This window comes from Pan paniscus, chromosome 12, assembly GCF_029289425.2.
Source record: "Pan paniscus chromosome 12, NHGRI_mPanPan1-v2.0_pri, whole genome shotgun sequence".
Taxonomy (NCBI): domain Eukaryota; kingdom Metazoa; phylum Chordata; class Mammalia; order Primates; family Hominidae; genus Pan; species Pan paniscus.
Genome location: NC_073261.2, coordinates 32,999,742 through 33,021,981, shown reverse-complemented (window position 1 = coordinate 33,021,981; position 22,240 = coordinate 32,999,742). Strand labels below are relative to the sequence as shown.

At 57.5% G+C, this 22,240-nt stretch overlaps 1 protein-coding gene across 1 annotated transcript in view; it reads left to right on the top strand.

The window, feature by feature from the left end:
- PROM2 (prominin 2) overlaps positions 1–21,082 on the top strand; it is a 33,493-nt gene extending 12,411 nt beyond the window's left edge. Inside the window, exons 4-26 of the mRNA XM_055107685.2 lie at positions 487–536; positions 956–1,158; positions 1,253–1,373; positions 1,620–1,683; positions 1,986–2,075; positions 2,378–2,580; positions 2,944–3,018; positions 3,735–3,798; positions 3,999–4,158; positions 4,862–5,014; positions 6,241–6,364; positions 6,924–7,015; positions 7,142–7,226; positions 9,965–10,111; positions 10,635–10,706; positions 11,475–11,567; positions 11,780–11,833; positions 12,109–12,189; positions 12,372–12,440; positions 13,186–13,275; positions 13,457–13,563; positions 13,907–13,979; positions 14,197–21,082. Coding sequence (XP_054963660.1) covers positions 487–536; positions 956–1,158; positions 1,253–1,373; positions 1,620–1,683; positions 1,986–2,075; positions 2,378–2,580; positions 2,944–3,018; positions 3,735–3,798; positions 3,999–4,158; positions 4,862–5,014; positions 6,241–6,364; positions 6,924–7,015; positions 7,142–7,226; positions 9,965–10,111; positions 10,635–10,706; positions 11,475–11,567; positions 11,780–11,833; positions 12,109–12,189; positions 12,372–12,440; positions 13,186–13,275; positions 13,457–13,563; positions 13,907–13,970 — 2,261 coding nt within the window. The 3' untranslated portion in view covers positions 13,971–13,979; positions 14,197–21,082. The remainder of the gene's footprint in view (positions 1–486; positions 537–955; positions 1,159–1,252; positions 1,374–1,619; positions 1,684–1,985; positions 2,076–2,377; positions 2,581–2,943; positions 3,019–3,734; positions 3,799–3,998; positions 4,159–4,861; positions 5,015–6,240; positions 6,365–6,923; positions 7,016–7,141; positions 7,227–9,964; positions 10,112–10,634; positions 10,707–11,474; positions 11,568–11,779; positions 11,834–12,108; positions 12,190–12,371; positions 12,441–13,185; positions 13,276–13,456; positions 13,564–13,906; positions 13,980–14,196) is intronic.
- Positions 21,083–22,240: the final 1,158 nt, after the last annotated feature.

The following is a 22,240-nucleotide window of genomic DNA, read 5'->3' as shown; positions in this document are numbered from 1 at the left end:
CTCCAGAACCTGCTGTGTGACTGTGGGTAGGCCTCACTTCCTCTCTGAGCCTCAGGTGCTCTGTCTGTAAAGTGAGGAGGTTACATTGGAAATACATTAGACCTGACTCAGACATCCTCTTAGTCTATCGGTGCTTGGGTTGGGTGGTCCAGGAGTGGCTGAAGGACCCTCCCAGTCCTGTCCCTTGCTGCTTGAGGGGAAGAACTGCCAGGCCAGGCCCCTTCTCTGCCTTTGCCCAGGCTCAGGACTGACCTGTAGGGTCCAGGAGGAGAGGTCTGCAGCCTCCTCTCTGCTCGCCCTCCTGTAGCAGTGCCGAGGTCAGGGCCGGATGGCACAGGGCTGCGGTGATGCAGCCTTCTGCGAGGGTGCCATGGTGGTGGGAGGAGCCCTGCCTCAGAGCCACTTTGCCCTGACAGTGGGGAGAGGAGGGACACAGGGGCAGGGCAGTGGCTGTCCCCAAATCCTCAGCTTGGCTCTTTCCCATAGAGTTGGTAAAGGCCCTACTGAATGAGCTGGCCTCCGTGAAGGTGAATGAGGTGAGCAAGCTGGGGAAAGGTGCTGGGGGAGGGAGTTCTGGGGTGAGCAGCAGGGTGGGAGCAGAAAAGCCTTGGCTCCCCTTAGCCCACCTCGCTGGGTGTCCACCAGGCAGGGGCTCAGGCATCCTCTCCCCTCCTCTGTGGGCGCTGCAGTCCGTAGACCTGGGTGCAAACCACAGCTCTGCCATTTACTGGCAGTGAGGTTTGCAGGGAGCTGGAACTTCCTGAACTTCAGCTTCCTCCTGTGTAAGACGGTGATGAGCAGTAAGAATGCGGTCACCTCTGGGACGGGTTCCATGAGATGCAGGCCATGCCCCTGACGGCACTCCCGCCCCTTCTGGTTTCCCTCTGGACTCAGGCAGAAGCCAGGGCTGGGCAGTGGGGGTCGGGTCACCCCTCATGCCCTGCTGCCTGCCCAGGTGGTGCGGTACGAGGCGGGCTACGTGGTGTGCGCTGTGATCGCGGGCCTCTACCTGCTGCTGGTGCCCACTGCCGGGCTTTGCTTCTGCTGCTGCCGCTGCCACCGGCGCTGCGGGGGACGAGTGAAGACAGAGCACAAGGCTCTGGCCTGTGAGCGCGCGGCCCTCATGGTCTTCCTGCTGCTGACCACCCTCTTGCTGCTGTAAGGCGCTGCCCAGGGCCCGGGCAGGGCGGGCTGTGGCCCCCAGGCTCCCTCTTACCCAGCAAGCACCTTCCTCCTCCCTCCATTCCCACAGGATTGGCGTGGTCTGTGCCTTTGTCACCAACCAGCGCACGCATGAACAGATGGGCCCCAGCATCGAGGCCATGCCTGAGACCCTGCTCAGCCTCCGGGGCCTGGTCTCTGATGTCCCCCAAGTGAGCACTGTTACCCCTCACCCTCATGTGCCCCTGTGAGCACTGGGCCCGGGCAGGACAGAGCCGAGTGGGCCCCCGATGGCCCATAACCAGCGCATCTGAAAGCCGCCTCCTCTCCCGCCCTTGCCTGAGAGTCGACCACCCTCAGGGTGGATGCCATAGGGGCAGGGAAGGGGCCAGGGAGAGATGGGCGTAAGGACTGTGGGTGACCAGGAAGGGCAGCCTCAGGGCCTTGTGTTTGCCTAGGAGCTGCAGGCCGTGGCACAGCAATTCTCCCTGCCCCAGGAGCAAGTCTCAGAGGAGCTGGATGGTGAGGGTCTCGGGGACTGGCAGGTGGGCTGGCTCCTTCCAGGGCCCCTGCTCGGGTGCCTCTCACTCCCTCATTCTGGACACCCCCGGGAACAGGCTGGTAGAGGTGGGGATCAGGCCGGCTGGAGGGCAAGAGTGGCTGCCACTCAGCTGCTGGAGGAAGAAGCCGTGTCCCCGCTCCTTCACTCCCCTCCACCCCTGGGCTCCTGCAGAGCCCGGTGGGGCCTGGGGAGGCAGGATGGGAATGGGGAGGGCCCCTCCACTCTTGGGGCCCCACCCTGCAGACTGCCCTGTGCTCTGCAGGTGTTGGTGTGAGCATTGGGAGTGCGATCCACACTCAGCTCAGGAGCTCCGTGTACCCCTTGCTGGCGGCCGTGGGCAGTTTGGGCCAGGGTGAGCTGGAGCCGCATCCTGGATAGTGTGGAGCCCAGCGGGTATCCTCCTGGGGCGATCCCACCTGCACCTAGCCCTGGATTTCCTGAGCCACCTCTGCCCCACCTGTGACTTCCCCATCGCTGTACCCCAGGATCCAGCCCCCCTCCCCTGGCTTAATGTGCCCTGGGGCAGTTTCCATTGTAGGCAGGAGGTCAATGATTTGCAGGTCCCTTTGGCTGGGGGAGGGGAGTTCTGCCTCCTGCAAGGCGTCTGGGGATGCATATGGTGGACCCTGCTCAGGCTGGGTGTGGGTCTCTCAGTCCTGCAGGTCTCCGTGCACCACCTGCAAACCTTGAATGCTACAGTGGTAGAACTGCAGGCCGGGCAGCAGGACCTGGAGCCAGCCATCCGGGAACACCGGGACCGCCTCCTTGAGCTGCTGCAGGAGGCCGGGTGCCAGGGAGATTGTGCAGGGGCCCTGAGCCGGGCCCGCACCCTGGAGCTGGGTGCTGACTTCAGCCAGGTGCAGACCCAGGACAGAGTCCTCTTAAAGCCACGGAGGGCTAGCTGCCTGCTGCTCCTGGGATCTGGCAAATTCCCAGTCCCCTTGCCCCAATGTTCCTCCCTTGCTCCACCCACCCAGGGTTAATGCGGGTCATCCTGGCAGTGGGTGGAGTGCTCCCCAGGCCACGCCCTGTACGTGAGCTTCATGTGTGTGAGCTCCTTGAGTTCTTGCTGCCACCAGGGGCAGTAAGAGCCATGGCAGTCCTCATTTTACACTTGAGGACATTGGGGTTCAGAGGCCTCTGCCCCCCTCATCCACCCTCAGGGATCCCCTTCAGGCCTCTCCATGAACTTTGTCATAACCCACCTTCCCCCATTTCAGGTGCCCTCTGTGGACCATGTCCTGCACCAGCTAAAAGGTGTCCCCGAGGCCAACTTCTCCAGCATGGTCCAGGAGGTGAGAGCCACCTGGTCTGCCTGATTTCTCCCTCACCTGCCAAGTGAGGGCCTCTGTTTCCCCCTTTTGGGCAGGAACCCAGTTGAACCTAATATTTGGGGTCCCACCCACCACACAGCACCCTGGGCAGGGGACTCCCGACGACCATCCTTGGTGTGCACACAATCTGTGCTCAGATGGGAGAGCTGGGCCCTTCAAGGCGGCAGGCGTCTGGGGGTGGCAAGGGAGCAGTGCTCAGTCTGAGCCCAGAGGGCAGGCGGCTCCCCTGGGTGGAGATGGGCCAAGGGGGAGGATGCGGTGTTGTGAGTCAGCGCCCAGGACCCAGGACCTGGAGCTGGGGAAATGATGAGTCAGCCATGCTGGGTGGCTGGAGTGGAAGGTTCCAGAAGGAAGGAAGTCAGAGCTGAGGCTAGAAGGGTGGACTGGAGCTGGACCTTCAGGAGCTAGACCTGACAGTTGTGTGGAGGGCGGCTGAGAGTTCACTGCAGTGGTGGGAGAGGGATGGGGGTAGGAAGAAGAGGTCCGGGAGGAGCAACGTTTTGGGAAGTTGAGTCAGACTGGGCCAGGGGATGGGAGAGGAGGGCAGCGACCAAGAGAAAAGAGGGAAACTGGGAGCACTGAGGGGGGCCCTCCCTCTAGGCCTGGTGACTTTGGGGTCTCCCAAGAGGGGACACTGGGCAGAGATGGGGAGGCCCAGCACTACTTGGTTCCTGCAGGAGAACAGCACCTTCAACGCCCTTCCAGCCCTGGCTGCCATGCAGACATCCAGCGTGGTGCAAGGTTAGGCCGCACGGGTCAGAGGCAGCTGCCAGGCATGGCTTCCCACCCCACCCCTACCAGGGAGGCTTGTTGAGAGAGGACTGGGGTGGCAGGGGACTGTCTTCCCTCTGTGGTTCCCAGATGTTCTTCCTGCCCGCTTGTCTTGTTCCTGGGCCCCAGGGTGCCCTCCGCATCCCACAATTCCCTGCTACTTTGGGCAGAGCTGAAGAAGGCAGTGGCCCAGCAGCCGGAAGGGGTGAGGACACTGGCTGAAGGGTTCCCGGGCTTGGAGGCAGCTTCCCGCTGGGCCCAGGCACTGCAGGAGGTGGAGGAGAGCAGCCGCCCCTACCTGCAGGAGGTGCAGAGATACGAGACCTACAGGTGCTGGGCACCCGCAGGGTGGGATGGGGTGGGGTGGGGTGGGCAGCCCAGCCTCTATGCCACCCTGACACCCTGAGCCCCATTCCCAGCCTCTATCAGCCCCTGACTGTACTGAGCCTCTGTGTTTTTTGTTTGTTTGTTTGTTTTTGTTTTTTTCATTTTTTTTTTTTTTTTGAGACGGTGTCTTGCTCTGTCACCAGGCTGGAGTGCAGTGGGGCGATCTTGGGTCACTGCAACCTCTGCCTCCCCGGTTCAAGTGATTCTCTTGCCTCAACCTCCCAAGTAGCTGGGACTACAGGCGTGCGCCACCACGCCCAGCTAATTTTTGCATTTTTAGTAGAGACAGGGTTTCACCATGTTGGCCAGGATTGTCTCTATCTCTTGACCTTGTGAACCACCAGCCTTGGCCTCCCAAAGTGCTGGGATTACAGGCCTTAGCCACCGCGCCCGGCCGCTTCTGCGTATTTTTAAGCCAAGACCCCTGACTCCAGAGGCCTCCAAGTCCCTATGAGGCTGTGTGCCCTTGGAACCTGAGCCTGGAGACCACACAAGAGCAGTAGGGCCTCAGGAAGAGTCTGTATCTGCATTTCTGAAGCCCCAGCCTTGGGGTTAGAGGCCACACCCGGTCGCCACGTCCCGCACCTGTCCATGTTGGTGCCAGCCACCTCCTTTCTTAGTGACACCCATGTCCTCTCTGTGGCAGGTGGATCGTGGGCTGCGTGCTGTGCTCCGTGGTCCTATTCGTGGTGCTCTGCAACCTGCTGGGCCTCAATCTGGGCATCTGGGGCCTGTCTGCCAGGGAGGACCCCAGCCACCCAGAAGCCAAGGGCGAGGCTGGAGCCCGCTTCCTCATGGCGTAAGAAAGGGCTGGGAGAGGGGAAGGGTCCCCTCTTATAGGGCTGGCTGATTACTCTCGCTCCTGAGCATAGCTCCCGGTGTGGCTGCCAGTGTCAGTGTCATCATCTGAATAAAGGAGTTGAACCAGAGCAGGAATGGCCAACAAGGAGCTCTTCCTTCCTACAGCAGGGGCAACTGTAGCACCTAATGGGCACTCCTTACCCTGAGTCAGACACAGCCTAGAGTCCCTACCCCAGCTTCCAGGCAGCCCCCACCACCAATAGGCAGCAGCACCAGAGGTGGAATCTGTTTGCCAACCCCAGACTAGACGGTCTCTAAGGCCAAGGCTGCCACATACAGTTGTACAGGCTGTTCACTGAACAAGAGTACCTGGCTAAGGGGGTAAGTGGGGGCTGAAATCCACCCTATGTTTTACTTTCCAAGCCTCACAGCCTGACATGGGGCTGTGCCTGCCTCATAAGCCCTTCGAGCCCCCTTGTCTAAGATCTTTACTCCTCAGACCTGCTGGGATTCTGCCCTGTCGGCAGGTCATGCCTGGTCATGCCAGGTGACCCTTTTGAGTGCTGGGTCCTGGAGTAGGTCACCTCCATGGGCCCTAGGCACAGAAGTGAGCAGTCTTGGCTCTTTGGGTTTTGTTTGTTTTTTGTTTTGTTTGTTGTTGTTGTGACAGGGTCTTGCTCTGTCACCCAGGATGGAGTGCAGTGACACCATCATGGCTCACTGTAGCCTCACCCTCCCAGGCTCAAGCGATTCTCACACCTCAGCCTCCCAAACAGTTGGGACTACAGGCGTGTGCCACCACCCCCAGCTAATTTTTAAAATTTTGTAGAGACATGGTCTCACTTATTGCCCTGGATGGTCTCATACTCCTGGACTCAAGCTATCCTCCCACCTCAACCTCCCAAAGTGCTGGGATTATAGGTGTGAGCCCGGCTAGTCCTGGCTCTTTGAACAAAACAGCTGTTCTCTCCTCTAGGCTGCCAGGGCCAGCCAGGGAACCAGGAACAGGGTGGGGATGAGGTGAAGGTGAGGCCGGGACAGTCAGGAATACTGGGTTCTCCCTCCTCTCCAGGAGGCCAAGTCCTCCAAGCTCCTTTCCTCTAAAGGCTCTGTCCTGGGGCCAACTGGCTGAGCAGGCTGGCCCTGGGGTGAGGGTGGAACAGAGGGTATGGTCAGGGCAGCCAGTCCCTGCTGTCCCTCAGTCCTGCCTCTCGCCTTCCCCAGAGGTGTGGGCCTCAGCTTCCTCTTTGCTGCACCCCTCATCCTCCTGGTGTTCGCCACCTTCCTGGTGGGTGGCAACGTGCAGACGCTGGTGTGCCGGAGCTGGGAGAATGGCGAGCTCTTTGAGGTAGGCCTGTCTCTGCTCACAGGCCCTCCTGGGGAGAGAGGTGGGGGGCGGTATCAGCAGAGCAGGAGGGTTGGGGGAAAGTGGGGGTCGGGGGGTAAAAGGGAGAGAGGGAGGGGAGGAGTGAGACAGACATGGCCAAGGAAAGAGACAGAAACCCACCAGTGGATGGTGGAGGGAGAGAGCACCCATGAGTCCCTGAGATGCTGCCCAGGCCCCAGGGCAGGGACCCTGAGAGATGGCACCCTGACCCATTCCCTCTCATCTCCTAACACTGTCTGGGAGCTGGGACCCTGGTGCCCGGTGAGCTGCGATGCTGGACCGGGTTCTCTGCAGAAGATCGGGCTGGGCACCCCTCCTAGGGATTCATGGGAAGAGCCCCTGTAAGGATTTGGGGCCCAGGGGTCACCAGAGTTAGAGGCCAGGTGTGAGCTGGGGTGAGGGGATGTTTCCTACCCCTGGTCTGTGCTGTGCCACAGCAGTACAGGGCCAGGCCCTAGGGGACCAGGGTGGCCTTGCCCCCACCCCGCTCTGTGCCCATTTCTCACTGCCCCATCCCCAGTTTGCAGACACCCCAGGGAACCTGCCCCTGTCCATGAACCTGTCGCAACTTCTTGGCCTGAGGAAGAACATCAGCATCCACCAAGCCTATCAGTGAGTGGACAGCCTGGGCAGAGCTGGGGACCGGGGAAGGAAGGAGGAGGGCCGGTGTCCCTCAGGGGACATCAGCCCCCCCGCCACCCCCAAGGCTCATCGTCTGCACCCCTCACTCCTCCTCAGGCAGTGCAAGGAAGGGGCAGCGCTCTGGACAGTCCTGCAGCTCAACGACTCCTACGACCTGGAGGAGCACCTGGATATCAACCAGGTGAGAGAACGTTTTGGAAACTGTGAGGAGCCCTCCTCAGATCCCCCTCCTCTGGTGTTTTTGCCTCTGTGGAGGCACCGTCTCTTTGAACCTAGGAGACCTGAGAAGTCTGTGTGAGCGATTAAGGTGCCCAAGGGCAGAGGCCCAGTTATCAGCTCTGGGGAAGGTTCCGGGTGTGTAGGTGGGTCCGTCTGCACCTGAAGGCTATGTCCAGCCCCAAGCACAGCCAAGGTGGCAGCAGGAAAGGCTGGTGACAGTGAGCAGGAGGATGAGGGGGCCCATGTGTCCTGACTGAGGACAGGCATTGGCTGGGATGCTCCACTTGGGAGGGGGAGGCTGGGGAAGGACGTGGCAGTGACAAGGATGGTGGTGAGTCTGGCTAACGTTGGTGCAGGGCCTGCCAAGCTCACGCAGGTGGGAGGTGGTGGTGGCAGGATTCCATCCCCAGCCTGACAAACAAGCCTCTTCCTGTAACCTCTGGAGTTACTGGAACTTGGTGTGTAGAACTGGAGACACTTGCCAATGCTGGAAAGAGACAGTTCTAGAATGAAGGCAAGGAAGGGCTGTTTCACAAGAGGGATGGACTTTGAGAATGGGGCTCTCCTCATGGTGCACAGCAGCTGGAAGACATTCACTCCTTGACTTCCACGCTCCTAAGCATATGCTGGGGAAACCCACATCCCCTGGCCCCGGTTCCCCTCGCCCTCCCCAAACACAGAGCATGCTAACTCCTGATTTTGCATCGTTCTGGGAAACCCTTCCAACCCCTGGATCCACCAACCAGCCTCGGCCCATGGACAGCACAGCCGGATGGCCCAGCCCCAACTCTGTGCCTTGAACTGCACAACCTGGGACAGTTATGCAGCTCACTCCTCCTTCCGCATCTTTAACCAGACAGGAGCTCCCCGAGCAGGCGATATCTCAGTGCTAGGCGGAGACACTGCCCTGTGGAGGAAGCCTGGCCAGGGAGGGATGAACCAGGGGCCTGGGCAGAGGAGCCCCCATCCCCTGCTGGCGGGAAGCCATGGCTCTCGAGGGGAGGAGTCCTGAGCTCTGGTCCTTGGCAGGGGAGGGTCCAGCTCACAGGAGAGTCTGGATAGATAGGGCTTTGGATTCAGATGCACTGGGCAGTCCTCTGAGGCCACCTGACAATGTACCAAATGTGGCTGTAAGAATCCTCGTCCTCAAAGGAGATACTGATGGGTAGGCAGACATGAGTAGGACATAGGGCTTTCCAGAGCACGGGGAGGTCACCAGCCACCTTTCCACTTCTCCTGAAGCTGCTGCCACTGATGCCTGAGACACGGCCCGAAGGCCCCCACCCGAGAGGGCCAGGCCTTTTCTCCTCCAGGAGAAGGCAGCCTGGAGGGATGCGGGGAGGAGAGCCAAGCTGGGCTGCAGTCTCTAACCACCTGTGTAACCTCGGCAAGTGGACGCTCCACTCTGACCTCAGTTTCTTATCTGTTAAACACTGGGCTGACTTTTATGACCTCTAAATCTCTTCCAGTGATAGTAGGAAAATGCTAAGGCTCTTTCCTGAAAATGCAGTTGCATTCATTCATTCATTCATTCATTCACACAGCTAACAAACTTGTCTCCTGCCCACCATGTGTGACCCTCTGAGTTAGATGCTGGGGGTTTGGGGCTGAATAGGCAGGCAAAGTCCCACTCTTGTGGAGCTGACAGCATTGAACAATTAACCCACAAATAAGATCATTTCAGAGCAACAAGTGCTTTGAAGGCCTCGACACAGCTGATAGGATAAAGAGTGGCTGAGAGAGCTATTTTATTTCAGGTGGCCAGGGAAGGTCTGTGTCTCTGCCCAGAAGCCAGATGGGCACTGGAGGAAGGCCAGGTCTTGGCATTTGGGGCAGGGGCCTACTGGGAGCCTGTCTGGGGCTTGGGGTGTCCAGGGCAGGGGGCCCTGAGGGCCTGCTGTGTGAGTCTGTTCTTGGTGTTGCTATAAAGGAATACCTGAGGCTGGGGCATGGTGGCTCATGCCTGTAATCCCAGTACTTTGGGAAGCTGAGGTGGAAGGATTACTTGAGCCTAGGAGTTCAAGACCAGCCTGGGCAACATGGGGAGACCCTCCTCTACAATTTTTTTTAAAAGCCAGGTGTGGTGTCTTGCACCTGTAGTCCCAACTACTCGAGAGGCTGAGGTGGTAGAATCACTGGAGCCCGGGGGATCTAGGCTTCAGTGAGCTGTGATTGTGCTATTGCCCTCCAGCCTGGGCAACAGAGCAAGACCCTGTCCCCTTCCCCAACCAAAAAAAAAAAAAAAGCAATACCTGAGGCTGCATAATTTATAAAGAAAAGAGGTTTAAGTGCAGGCTGTATAGGAAGCATGGCACCGGCAGCCGTTTCTGGGGAGGCCTCAGGAAGCTTCCACTCATGGCCGAAGGCCAAGGGGAGCCAGCACATCACATAGGGAGAGAGGGAACGAGAGAGCCAATGCAGAGGTGCCACACTCTTTCAAACACGTGAAATAACTGAGCAAAACTCACTCATCACATGGCAATGGCACTAAGCCATACGTGAGGGATCCGCCCCCGTGATCTAGTACCTCCCACCAGGCCCACCTTCACCCCCAACACCGGGGATCACATTGCAACATGAAATTTGGAGGGGACAAATATCCAAACCATATCGCCTGGTGACCCCCGCGCTTAGGGGAGCATCTCTGGGGTCCTGGCTCAGCAACTGGGCATGACTCCCACCCTGCGCCCGCTCTCCCAGTACACCAACAAGCTACGGCAGGAGTTGCAGAGCCTGAAAGTAGACACACAGAGCCTGGACCTGCTGAGCTCAGCCGCCCGCCGGGACCTGGAGGCCCTGCAGAGCAGTGGGCTTCAGCGCATCCACTACCCCGACTTCCTCGTTCAGGTCAGCGGTGGGCACCTCAGCAGGGCTTCCTCAGCAGGTGGTGATGGAACGAAGGGGCCCACAGAGGAGCTGGGTGTGCATCTTGCCTTGTCCCAGCTCTGGCTCTTCCACATTTCCTGGGGCCTCTTCCTGTGGAGGTGTCCCCAGATCATGTGCCCCTGGGCCTGTCCTCCTGCCACCACCCCGGTCACACGGGAATGGACAACCTCTCCCCCAACCCAACAGCATGTGTTGCTGTTCATGGTCCTGAACCCACTGCTGCCGAGGACGCAGTGGGAAGTTGCCTCTTCCTTAGTTACACCAGAGGGTGCCTTATTTGTTCTTGTTGTTTCTATCTCACTGGGAAAATGTCTCAAATATTTCACAGTTCCAGGGAAAACTCACTGTGACTGATGTGTCACAATACACTTAGCTGGTGTAGGTTATATTTGATAAGACTGGGGATTTGGAGGCTGGGATCAGGTGGTGGTGGGCCCCAGGGGAGCTGGGTTCATCCCTCCTGGCCTCTTCTGTCCACCTGCAGATCCAGAGGCCCGTGGTGAAGACCAGCATGGAGCAGCTGGCCCAGGAGCTGCAAGGACTGGCCCAGGCCCAAGTGAGTGGGAAACAGGGCCCCGACTGGGCAGCAGGAGCCACAGGGGGCTTGGGAGGCGGGAAAGGGTGGGAGGATGTGAGGGCAAAGGCAGGGAACTGAGGACCCCCACCAGTGAGGCCTGAGGCTCCTGACCCCTGGCTGGGCTGGAGGGTTTTGCAGCATCAGTTCTGATTCAAGCTCTGCCACCCATTGGCTGTGTGGCCTTGGGCAAGACATGCAGCATCTCTGAGCCGGAGGTTCTTCATCTGTTAGGTGGACTGTCCTCCATCTCAGAGCAGATGAAATCACTTCTCTGGCCTCACGCAGTTGGGCAGGTGTTTCTGTGTGTGCCACTTGTGGGATTTGCTGGGACAGGTGCTGTGAGGACATTGGGATGAATGAGATGTCATGGCAGTTGCCCTTGAGGGGAAAAATAGCATTTTGTATTTATAACTATTTAGGATTTAAAAGTTCTCTTTGAAACATCCCATAGGCCCCACAACAACCCCACAGGGTGGGCAGAGCCAGAAGCGTCCTCAATTTCAGCAGGTGCCCCTGCAGCTCAGGCATGTTCTGTGACTGACTTAGGGGCACCCAGCAAGCTAGAGTGAACCTGGAATTTGGATCTAGGCCCCCCAAACCAAGATCAGGCCCTGGAGCTTAAGGAGGCATCAGTTTTCTGCCTCTGAGCCCAGCACTCCCACTTTCTCTTGGTATGTCAGACTGAAAGGCTGGGTGAGGGGTAGATGGGTCCTGGGTGGGGCCGTTCTGATTTTTGTGTCATTTCAGGACAATTCTGTGCTGGGGCAGCGGCTGCAGGAGGAGGCCCAAGGACTCAGAAACCTTCACCAGGAGAAGGTCGTCCCCCAGCAGAGCCTTGTGGTCAGTTTGGAGGCCCAGGGAGCCTGGGGCCTGGGGGAAGGGAGACGTGGAGAGGGGACAGTGAAAGGGGAGGGAAGTTCTGAGAGTCCCTTCCCTCCCCTCCTCTCCCCTCCTCTCCCCTCCCCTCCCCTCCACTCCCCTCCACTTTCCTCCCCTCTCCTCCCTCCCCTTCCCTTGCACTCCCCTAACCAGCCCTGATCTCTTCTCCACAGGCAAAGCTCAACCTCAGCGTCAGGGCCCTGGAGTCCTCTGCCCCGAATCTCCAGGTGGCTGCTGTTGGTGGGGACGTATGGTGGAGCACGGGGGCTGCAGAGGCGGGGAGGAAGTAGGAGCCCATCTCACTCTGCACCTCAGAGCTCTGCCCAGGTTGCAGGTGGGGTTGGGAGGAAGATGGGGGTGGCAGCAGAGCCTGGGGGATCACCACCCTTGGCTTGTCTGTTGGAGCTGAACCCTCTCCTGCTGAGTGTGCTGTGGTGTGTGTTGAATTAATGAATGGATGCGTGAATGTGGGACACTGAGTTGAGGCTCTCATCCCCTCCAGCTGGAGACCTCAGATGTCCTAGCCAATGTCACTTACCTGAAAGGAGAGCTGCCTGCCTGGGCAGCCAGGATCCTGAGGAATGTGAGTGGTGGGTGGGACAGGGAAGGGGCTTCCACCCCAGGCTTCTCCAGTCCCAGCTTCTCACTGTGGCTCCCAGGAAAGCTGGGCCTGTCCTCAAGTTGCCAGGCATGGGGGGTGGCGTGGGTGGGGGGCACTGCTGCTTCTGGGACCCCTACAGCCCAGACCTCCTTTCCTTCCTGCAGGTGAGTGAGTGTTTCCTGGCCCGGGAGATGGGCTACTTCTCCCAGTACGTGGCCTGGGTGAGAGAGGAGGTGAGTGGGGCCTCAGAGCAATGACTGATTCCCTGCTCCATCGGACCAGCTGTTCGCCCTGCTCTGCCCTGCCCCCACCCCCGGAGCCCCTTGGGGGTGACCCAGGCCTTCAGGATCAAACCCAAACTCCCAAACCTGGCATCTGCACCCCTGCTTGCTGGCTGAGCTCTGTCCACCCCACCTCTGCTGCAGCGCTTCCCTGAGCTGAGTGTGAGCAGGGTTGGCATTCTCCAAAATGTTTCATCACACCTGGCCTGCAGGTCCTTCCCTGGGCTGGCCCTTTCCCCAGCTTGTCCAAGGCCAATCCTCAAAGCCCAACTCCCGATGCAGACCCTTGCTGAACACAGCCTCTGCAAGCTGTCTGGACGCCCACACTAGGGCAACAGTGGTCTGGTTTTACCCTGAGTGTGTCTGTGTGTCTATGTGTGTGTGAGTGTGTGTGTATGCATGCACACACATGTGTGCTTTCAAGCACTGTGGCTTGACACACAGTGCTGGGTCATAGTAGGCCTTAATCTAGGCTGGTGAACAGATGGAAAGGGGAGGGGCCCAGCGAGGAGTCTGTAGAGTATGTCCGCATCTGTCTGTACCTGCCTCTCTGCATGTGTATACAAGTGTGCAGTGGCCCCAATGGTGTCCCCAGGCCTTTCTGTGTCCCTGTCAACCACTCTCCCTGAATTGAATATGGGTGTGCGCCTGTGGGTCCGGGTGTCTCTGCATCACCTGCCTCATGTTGGCGCCACAGGTGACTCAGCGCATTGCCACCTGCCAGCCCCTCTCTGGAGCCCTGGACAACAGCCGTGTGATCCTGTGTGACATGATGGCTGACCCCTGGGTGAGTGCCCCAGCTCATCAGGGCTTGTTCACCAAGCCCCGAGCCTTCCTGCTCTCCAGGGAGGGCCGGGTGAGCAGGGTGTGAAGCCAGGCATGGCCTCTGCCCCGGCTCTGATGACAAGGCAGCTGGGTGAGGCTGGGTGCCACGTGGGTTGGTGAGCCGACCTCACGCCTTGTTGCAGAATGCCTTCTGGTTCTGCCTGGCATGGTGCACCTTCTTCCTGATCCCCAGCATCATCTTTGCCGTCAAGACCTCCAAATACTTCCGTCCTATCCGGAAACGCCTCAGGTGAGGGGCTGCCAGGGCTGCAGGCAGCATCATGGGCCAGGGAGGTGTCCTTTCAGCCGCCAGGGTCCCCTGTCACAGCCCCTCCTGAGACCTCCCAGGCAGAGGAGGCTCATGAGCGAGCCCTGAAGAGCCACACTCTGAGGAGCTCCAAAGCCAGGAAGTTCTCCCGTATGTCTGCCCCTTACCCTTCTTGCTGCATCCATTCGGGCGCAGCTTCATGGGACCCTTCCCATCCTCCACAGGGCTTCTGAGGAGAAACCCTCAGGGCTCTGGGTTTGTCCCTGTGTCGGGGCTGAGGGTCTGGGGGGAAGGGTATACTCACTCTCTGTCTTTGACACTGCAGCTCCACCAGCTCTGAGGAGACTCAGCTCTTCCACATCCCCCGGGTTACCTCCCTGAAGCTGTAGGCCCTGTGGGTGAGTTTTCCCCAACTCGCTTAATTGCTCCCTGCCAGGGATTAAGGGAGTGGGGTGGGGAGGGGCTGGGGTCTGGGGTTTCCAGGGCCTAGGAGGGCAGGAAGGCTTGGGGACATGGTGGAGTCTGGGTATTGGGTGTGGCCCATCCAGCAGTGGGGCTGACAGCCCTGTTCTCCCCTCCCTCCCCTTCACCCATTTCCTTCTTAATCCCTGACAGGGTGAGGTGACCCTGAGGCTGCCTGTCCTCCCCTTTGATTTAGCCTGGGCCACAGGACTTCGGTAGCTCTTGCCCCAGAGCCCAGGCTGGCATCCAGGCCTGGACTGTCCCCAGTTCCGGCTTACCTGGCCCCACCTTGCCTGCTCCTTTCCACCCCTTTCTGCTCACGACCCCCATCATTCACTCTCAGAATCACATGGGACTTCTGTGCAGCTGCAGAGCCAGCAAGTCCCTCCAGGTGTCACCCCTTACCCCCATGCTGGTGGCATCCTCACAGGAAGAGCCTGTTCTCCACCTGCTGGAGCCTGGACCCTGGGGTGGGACAGAGGCCTCGTCCAACCCCACTCCCCTTCCCGTGTGTCTTCCCCCTGCCAAGCCTCCCCCTGCCCCTCTCTGAGCCCCTCGCCCCCCACACTGTCCTCATCTGGCCTCCCCCCGGCCCCCACTTCCCTCTTATGCCCTTCCTGGCCCTTTGCTTCCTCCCTTAGTCCCCTCTTCACCATATCTCCACTGCTACCTTGCTGGCCCCAGAGACCACCCTGCCCAACCAAACCACTCAGGTAACGCCACTAATCAGGCAGGGGCCACCATGGCCTAGGTCTGGGCTGGCTGCAGGCCCTGCCTCATGGCCTCTGAGCCCTCCACTGCCCCAGGGCCTTGGGCCCTCTGCAGATCTCATCCAGGATTTATTGGTGTCCAGTGGGGTGAGGGAGGCCTGTCTGAAGGCCGAGCCTCCCTGCCTGCACCCAAGTTAGAAATGGGGGTACCAGCACTTAGCTTCTCTCTGAGTGCTGGCTCCCAAGGAAGGGACCTGGGACCTGGGCCACAGTGGGGGCTTGCCCTTACCTCTTCAGAAGGAAGCATCTTCCACAGGCCCCACCCAGCTTTCTTAGGAGTGATCTGGTGGCCAGAACAATATTTTGCATGGCCTCTTCTATCCTGCGCATGTGGCCTAGGGTCATCCCCAGCCCATCTCTGTGTCAGCCCTGAGTGCTGGACACTGCGTTCCAGAAATGAGGAAGAGGAGAGAGAAGAGATGGACAGACCTCAGATCCATTAAAGTGTTCTCACTTCCCTGAGACTTGGTTCTGGGTCCTTAAAACCAGGTTTCCTAGGCTGGGGCCCTGTACATAGTTGGTGTTTAATGAGTGTTTATGGAGAGGAGAGTTCTAAGGTCACCTCTGGCTGCAGGCATCCAGGGATTATTCCAGCAATCTGCAGGTAGGGAGTGGGTCCCAGCCTGGGAGCCTGCTGTCAGGAGCAGGCAGACCTGGACTCACAGCCTGGCTGTGATGCTTGTTCGCTCAGCTTCTCCATTTATGAGATGGGGAGAATAGTCACAGCCTCCTCAAAGGGTTGTGAAAATCAAATGTGATAATTTGTGGAAAGCCCTTAGCAGTGGCCTGGCACAAAACGAATGCTCAGTGGATGGAAGCTGCCTATTATTATTGTCGTTGTTGTTGTTTGCCATGACTGCTCTGGGCCGGGGGTAGAGCTAGCGTCTGGGCATGTACGAGGGAAGAGGGAGGCAGGCCTCTATTCAAAGGCAGAAATTCCTTTAAGATTGTGGTCTGCTGGGTTTCAGGGAGTGTCTATGTTGTTTGTTTTTGTTTGTTTGTTTGTTTTGAGACAGGGTCTCGCTCTGTCACCCAGGCTGGAGTGTAGTGGTGCAGTCTTGGCTCACTGCAACCTCCACCTCCTGGGCTCAAGCGATTCTCATGCCTCAGCCTCCCGAATAGCTGGGACTACAGGTGTGTGCCACTATGCCTGGCTAATTTTTGTATTTTTTGTAGAGACGGGGTTTTGCCATGTTGCCCAGGCTGGAAGTGTCTATGTTTAACTGCATCTTATAAACCAGCAGCAAGTTTTCTACTAGGAATTAGAATGGTGCATACACAATGTATTATTATCACTGTCAGATGAGCATCCTTGAATGTAGCATGACTGCCTCTTTTTGCTTTTCCTAGAGGTTTTTTTTTTTCTTGTTACTCATCTGTTGACCTACCTGGGGGAAGTAGCACCCTTGCATTTAAAAAATAAAATTGATGGCACTACAAATGGAATAGAAACAATTTTTAAAATATTTTCAGTTCTCTTTCAAAATTACCTATTTTATCTTTTATATATTTGAATATATTAAGCATAGTTATTTTAAAGTTCAGTTAGTCCCTTATATGGAGCCTCCATGAGTCTGTTTCTAGTGCCTGTTGTTTGTCTTGTTTTTTGTTAGTTTTGTCCTGTCTCCTCCCATACTTGGCAATGTTTTAATTGAGTACAAGTAATTTCAGGTCTAGGATGGAGTTATCTTCCTCTATGAGGATTATGTTTACATCTGGCAGGTGGCTGGGGATGCAGTGAGCCAGATCTCTTTCATCTACTTGTAGGGGATGAGATGATTTGAGTCACTTTAAGGGCTGATCTACTTCTGTTTCATTCATATTTGTAGGGTGAAGCCCACTGGGGCTCCAACCCAAAGCATAAAACATTTGCCAGGTAGCCTTCCTGTTGGTGGGCTTTGCAGTGTCTTCTAGAATCAGCAGACCCCCTACAGAAAACGTAGTCCCAGATGCCATGCATATGTCTCTGAGTTGCCTTCTTTTCCCAGATCTTGGCCTTGTAATTATTCACTGCTTTGTTTCCTGCCCAATACTCTCAATTAGACTTAAATATATATATATATATGTACATATATTTATTAAATAAATATATATATATATAACTTTAAAAGCTGTTCAAAATGTCCTCCCCCGCCCCACACACACACACAAATTTTGAGCAGCTTTTTAAGTTGTCCTGAACTGGGAATTTGGTCCAAATTACCCAGTCCACAGTTATTAGAAGTAGTCCTAAAAAACTGACTTTGATGTTCCCATTATAAATTGGGAAAAGGCTGCCACTCTTTGAATTTAGTGTTCAGAAACTGTGGCCCAGCTAATTGAACATTGTCTTTTGAAAGGAGTTTTGTTTAGAGAGCAGCACGGTAATACTGGTTACCCAGGGATGGGGTGGCACTCGGCAGTTGGCAGAGAGACAGAAATAGCCACAGAGAAAAATAAATTACCGATTTCTCTGGCTTTTAAAATGCTGGAATCCTAAAATGCTAATGCTACTTTATATGTGAAACAAAGCCCCTTCGAGGTCACAATCTCTCTCTTCTGGCCCATGACTGTCTCTGAGGGAGCAAATTATCATCTGGTTGAGCAGAGGAAGCTCCAGGAAGTTACATGGCTGGTTCAGGGTCTCAGAAGTTGAAGCCCAGCCAGGCTTTGGAAGCAGGTCCCCTGGTCCTGGTGGCCCTGGAGGTTTCTTCCTGGAGGCAATGCCAGTTCCCATTCCCTGTGGGCATGTGGGAGCGAGGCCCTATCTCCAAGGTGACTTGAACCAAGTGTCCTTGCTGTCCCTGTGGCAGGGATGACAGATTGGGGGTGCTAGGAGTTCTTCCAGACCCTTCAACCTGGCCACCCAACAGAAGGCCTCATGGTAGATTCTGCCAAACAAATGCCAGATGGGCCAAGGTGTCTGAGGTCCCAGGTGGCTTCTCAGGGCAGCTCCAGCTGGCTCGAGGTGTACAAAGGGAGAGCCAAGTGGCTGGGGCAAAAGCCTGCCCAACTACCTGAAGGGACAAACAATGTGAGTTAACATTTATTTATGGAGTTCTGAGCATAAGTCAGGAAGCACTTTCCATGAATTAACTGGGAGGCAGGCATTGTTATTTACCTGCCTGACAGTTGAGAAAGCTCAGGCACACAGACTGGATGTGGGCGGAGTGGAAAAGGCAACGCTCATCCGAATGAATCAGCCGAGAACAGTGCCACTCAGGCCACATCTGAGTCTTCTGGAATCAGCCTGAGGCCCTGATCTGGGCGGATGTGGACAGCATCCCCCTTCCCTACTCTCCCTGAGCCAGAGCCGTCCATCGCTTCTAGCCTGAGTGCCAGGAGCTGAACCAGGAGGCTAGTGGCCAACCTGGTGCACACAGCACATGCTGCCGGAATAAAGCTCCTTCTCCGTGGTCCCAGCCCTTCCTAGCATATGCTGGGTGTGCCCGTCCTGGGGTGGTCCACACTCATCCGTCTTACAAATGCTGACCGAGAACTGCAGCTCGGGTGAGGAGGGATGGAGGGGGTGTGCAGAGGGTGGGGCCCCATCCGAGCCCTTGGCTTCTGCCCACGAGTGAAGCAGAATTTAGGGAAGAGGTGGCTGAGCCCTTACCCACACTGAGGGCTGGAGTGGGAGCCAAGGAGTCAGGCGCTGAGGTTAGAGGAGGGAGGTTTCAGGGAGGCGAGCTGAGTCCAAGGGGTGCGGTCGGCCGCCCTCTCTTCACTTCAAGCTGCAAGGAAAGGGGCTTTAAAGAAAGCCGCCAGAGAGCTTCACGGTGTCCCCTGCAGTTTAATAAATCCCTTGGACTGATGCCTCACCCACTGCAAAGTCTAGAGGGCAGTCAGGCTGGCTGCATTGAAGGCGGAGCTAAGGAGAGGGCTGGCGGCCCAGGTGAGGGCCTCCTGTGAGAGACAGCGTGGAGTCTCCTAGGTCCAGTCGAAGGAGGCTGCCCAGAGAGTGAACCGACCTCAGCCAAGAGGAGGCAGAGCTGCCACTAAGTATTGGGGGCTTATGGGTCCCCTGAGGCCCATGTGAAACACTCTAGTCAGGGGACCATGGGGCCAGGCTCTGAGGACCCTTGGAGGAGCCCACAGAGAAAGAGGGACAGCTCTCAACCTCTGCAAACCCAGAGCGCAGCTCAGCCAGAGGCTGCCATGCCCGCTGCCTGCCCCAAGCTGCCACCCCCAGGCCTGAGCTGGGTGGGGAGCAGGAGAGTTGATGATGGCATGGGCTTCGATGGGGGCTGAGCCTGTGTTTTGTGATGTGAAGTGATGAGGACCATTTGTATTTTCTTACCAAGATGCACCCAGCCGGCGAGGCTTTCTCTCTCTCTCTCTCTCTCTCTCTCTCCCCCCTGTACCCCTCAGCTCTCTCTCTCTCCCCCTGTTCCCCTCAGCCAGGGCCCAACAAAAAATAGGGCCTAAGGAAAAGAGCCCTGGGCTGGGGCTCCACAGAGTTGCGTTTGGAGGCCTGGGGAGGAGGGACTTGAATTTGGGCCTGGAATGTGGGATCATGAGCAACAATGGAGGAAGGCGCAGAGGCCCCCAAGGCCTGTGGGCATGAGCACCATGAGCCGCTTGCCCGGGAAGGACAAGAATGAAGGCCCTGGTCAGCTGAAACAGCCCACGACTGCCTCCTGAAACACTGTGACGAGAGGAAACCCGACCTTCATCCGGGCTTGAAATCATCCCTTCCTTTCCCACTTCCAAACTCCCCCCAGCCTCGGTTTCTCCCCACAGCCCCTATGTGAGGAAACCACAGTGGGAAACACAGGGCTGAAGTGTTCCTAGTGGACAAGACCAGGTCCTTCCACAGCCTCCTTAACCTTCTGTGGCTCTGATATACCGCAGAGAATACTGGGAATTGCCAAGGCCGTCTCTGGGAAGTCTGCAGATGCCCGTGTGCCCACAACAGGTCCGCCTCTGAGGCCCATGTGGGAGTCCAGCCCCCTTTCTCCTCCCCTTCTCATTCCTGTGTTCCCCACAGGCCCAGGGGAGGGACCCAGCTGGAAGCACTTGGGGCCCTGGACAGGCCACTGAGGAAGGGGGGTGTGGTGGCAGGGTCACACACGCCCCACATCTGTATGAGGGGTGTCCACCCAGGTGCTAGCTGCAGTGGGAGGTTTGCAAGGCCCGAACAGCCAGTGGGTCCAGCAGAGCAGGGCAGTTGTCCCAGGCCCGCGGTGTCACGGCTGGTGAACTCCAAGGGCAGCGCATCTGAGTGTGGGATGTCAGCGAGTGTGCCAAGCAGGGGTGAGCAGCTCTTGGGGGTGCTGCTGTGATGAGTGGGTTCCTCTGCTCCTGACTCCTCCAGCCAGGCCGTCAGGAAGATCAGCCCATCACGGCAGTGCAGTCACCAAGTTTCCAAGCTGCTGTGTAAGCCGTGGGCATAGAGCCGCCAGCGGGATCTCAGCATCCGCGGTGCTCACTCTAGGAAGAAGGCAACAGGCTTTGGGACCTGGCTTTACCACTCCCTAGCCTGTGACTTGAGCCAGTCTTTTAGCTTTTCTGGGTCTCACCATTATCATCTGTAGAGTGAGATAATTACACTTTTCTCCCAAGGTCAGTATGAGGACTCAAAATGCTCAATGTGTCCCTGCTTGTGGAGGCGAGGCTTGCTCAGAGTCAGGAGGGCAGGACTGTCTCAGGCAGTGAAAGGAGGATGGGGCTGGGCACAGTGGCTCATGCCTGGAACTCCAGCACTTTGGGAGGCAGAGGCAGGTGGATCACTTGAGCCCCAGACTTTGAGACCAGCCTGGGCAACATAGTGAGACCGCATCTCTACGAAAAAATACAAAAATTAGCTGTGCATGGTGGCATGAGCCTTGTAGTCCCAGCTACTTGGGAGGCTGAAATAGGAGGATTGCTTGAGCCTGGGAGGTCAAGGCTGCAGTGAGCCATGATCATACCACTGTACTCCAGCCTGGGTGACAGAGTGAGACCCTGTCTCAAAAAAAAAAAAAAAAAAAAAGCAGATGAGCTCCCAGGATGCCGGCCCTGAGCTGGCAGCCATGAAGGCGCTTGCCTCCCTCCCCCACTTCCTAGGGTGCAGTGTGGGTGGGGCGGGGGCAGCTAGGGAGTCCTCCGGGCTCTGCCGAGCCCCTTCCCCAGTGTGAAGTCCAGCCTGTTCTGAAGTCGCACAGGGCCAGACACCTGGGCTGCCACCTCCCCTCTGGAAACAGTCCTCCTTGCCTCGGTGGGTCGACAGCTCCAGGCTATTTTCTTCCCCTGAGGATCTGAAAGTTGGAGGTAATTGGTTGGCTCAAAAAAAAAAAAAAAAACAAAAAGGAAAAGGGCATGCAAGCACAATTGTGCAGGCTGCAAAGGAGGGAGGCATCCTAGGGCTTCGTCTCCATGGGAACTACTGGCACAGGCTGGCTCCTCTGGGCTCCAAAAAGGGAAACTTGGCAAAGGTTTCAGGCACCTGGCTCCTGAGTGGTTTGCTTGGGGGCCAAGCAAATGCCCAGGAGCTGCCCGCCCGAGGGACAGGACACAGCCGCCTCTCTCAGGGATGCCTGGGAGCCCTCGGCCCCATCCTTCACCCTCACACCGCAGGAGATCCCGTCAGGTCCTCAGCCACCCTGGATGCATCCTGACTTGGGAGCTGGGAGGGGACCCAGCACAGCTGGAGAGCATGAGCAGCTCATGCTTTGGGGAGACACCCGTGCTTCGAGGCCCTAGGATGGGTGAATGGGAGGTAGTTAATAAGGGACAGATGAAAGAGGTGGAAGGACCCCTGAGTGTCACCCTGCTGATGTAGCCCTGGTGGCTGTTGCTGTTTCTGGGTTGTGAGCCCCAGACCAGCACCTTGCAGACCAGCACCTCAGGCCAGGACCCTGAGAGAGGACGCTTCAGATGCTGGGTGCAGTGGCTCCCTGCTGTCCTGGGGGCCCCTTGGGCTGAGATCATCATAAGGGTGGCACTGTCCTGTGTCTGTGAAGAGTGGCAGGCAGGACTGGGGCGGTGGGGGTGTCCTGGCTTGTTCTGGAAAATACCTCCAGGAATGATCCCTTCCTTTTCCACTTCCACAGTCCCTCCTGGGCACTCTGGGTTCAACTGCTGCTCCTCCCCACTTCTTGGGGCAGAAACTCCTGCCCTGAACTCCCCTCTCCCCAGCCCCAGCTCCCTGCACCCTCTACCCCCATTCTTCCTTGGTGACCAAAAAGGGCAAGGAGCAGAGAAAGAGGCAGAGGGCAGGGGAGGCACAGAGAGACGCTGGTGACAGGGTAGGGGAGAGGCCAGGAGAGCCAGACAGAGGCTTGGACAGGCTCTGAGAGACCAGGATTAGGGGCCATGGAGAGAGAGAGAGAAAGAGGGGAGAGAGAGAGAGAGAAAGAGGGGAGAGAGAGAGAGAGAAAGAGAGAAAGGGAGGGAGCGAGGAGGCAGAGGGGTGGAGCGATAGAAGCCGGCAGGGAGGAAGGGGTGGGCAGGGGGAGGGCGAGAAG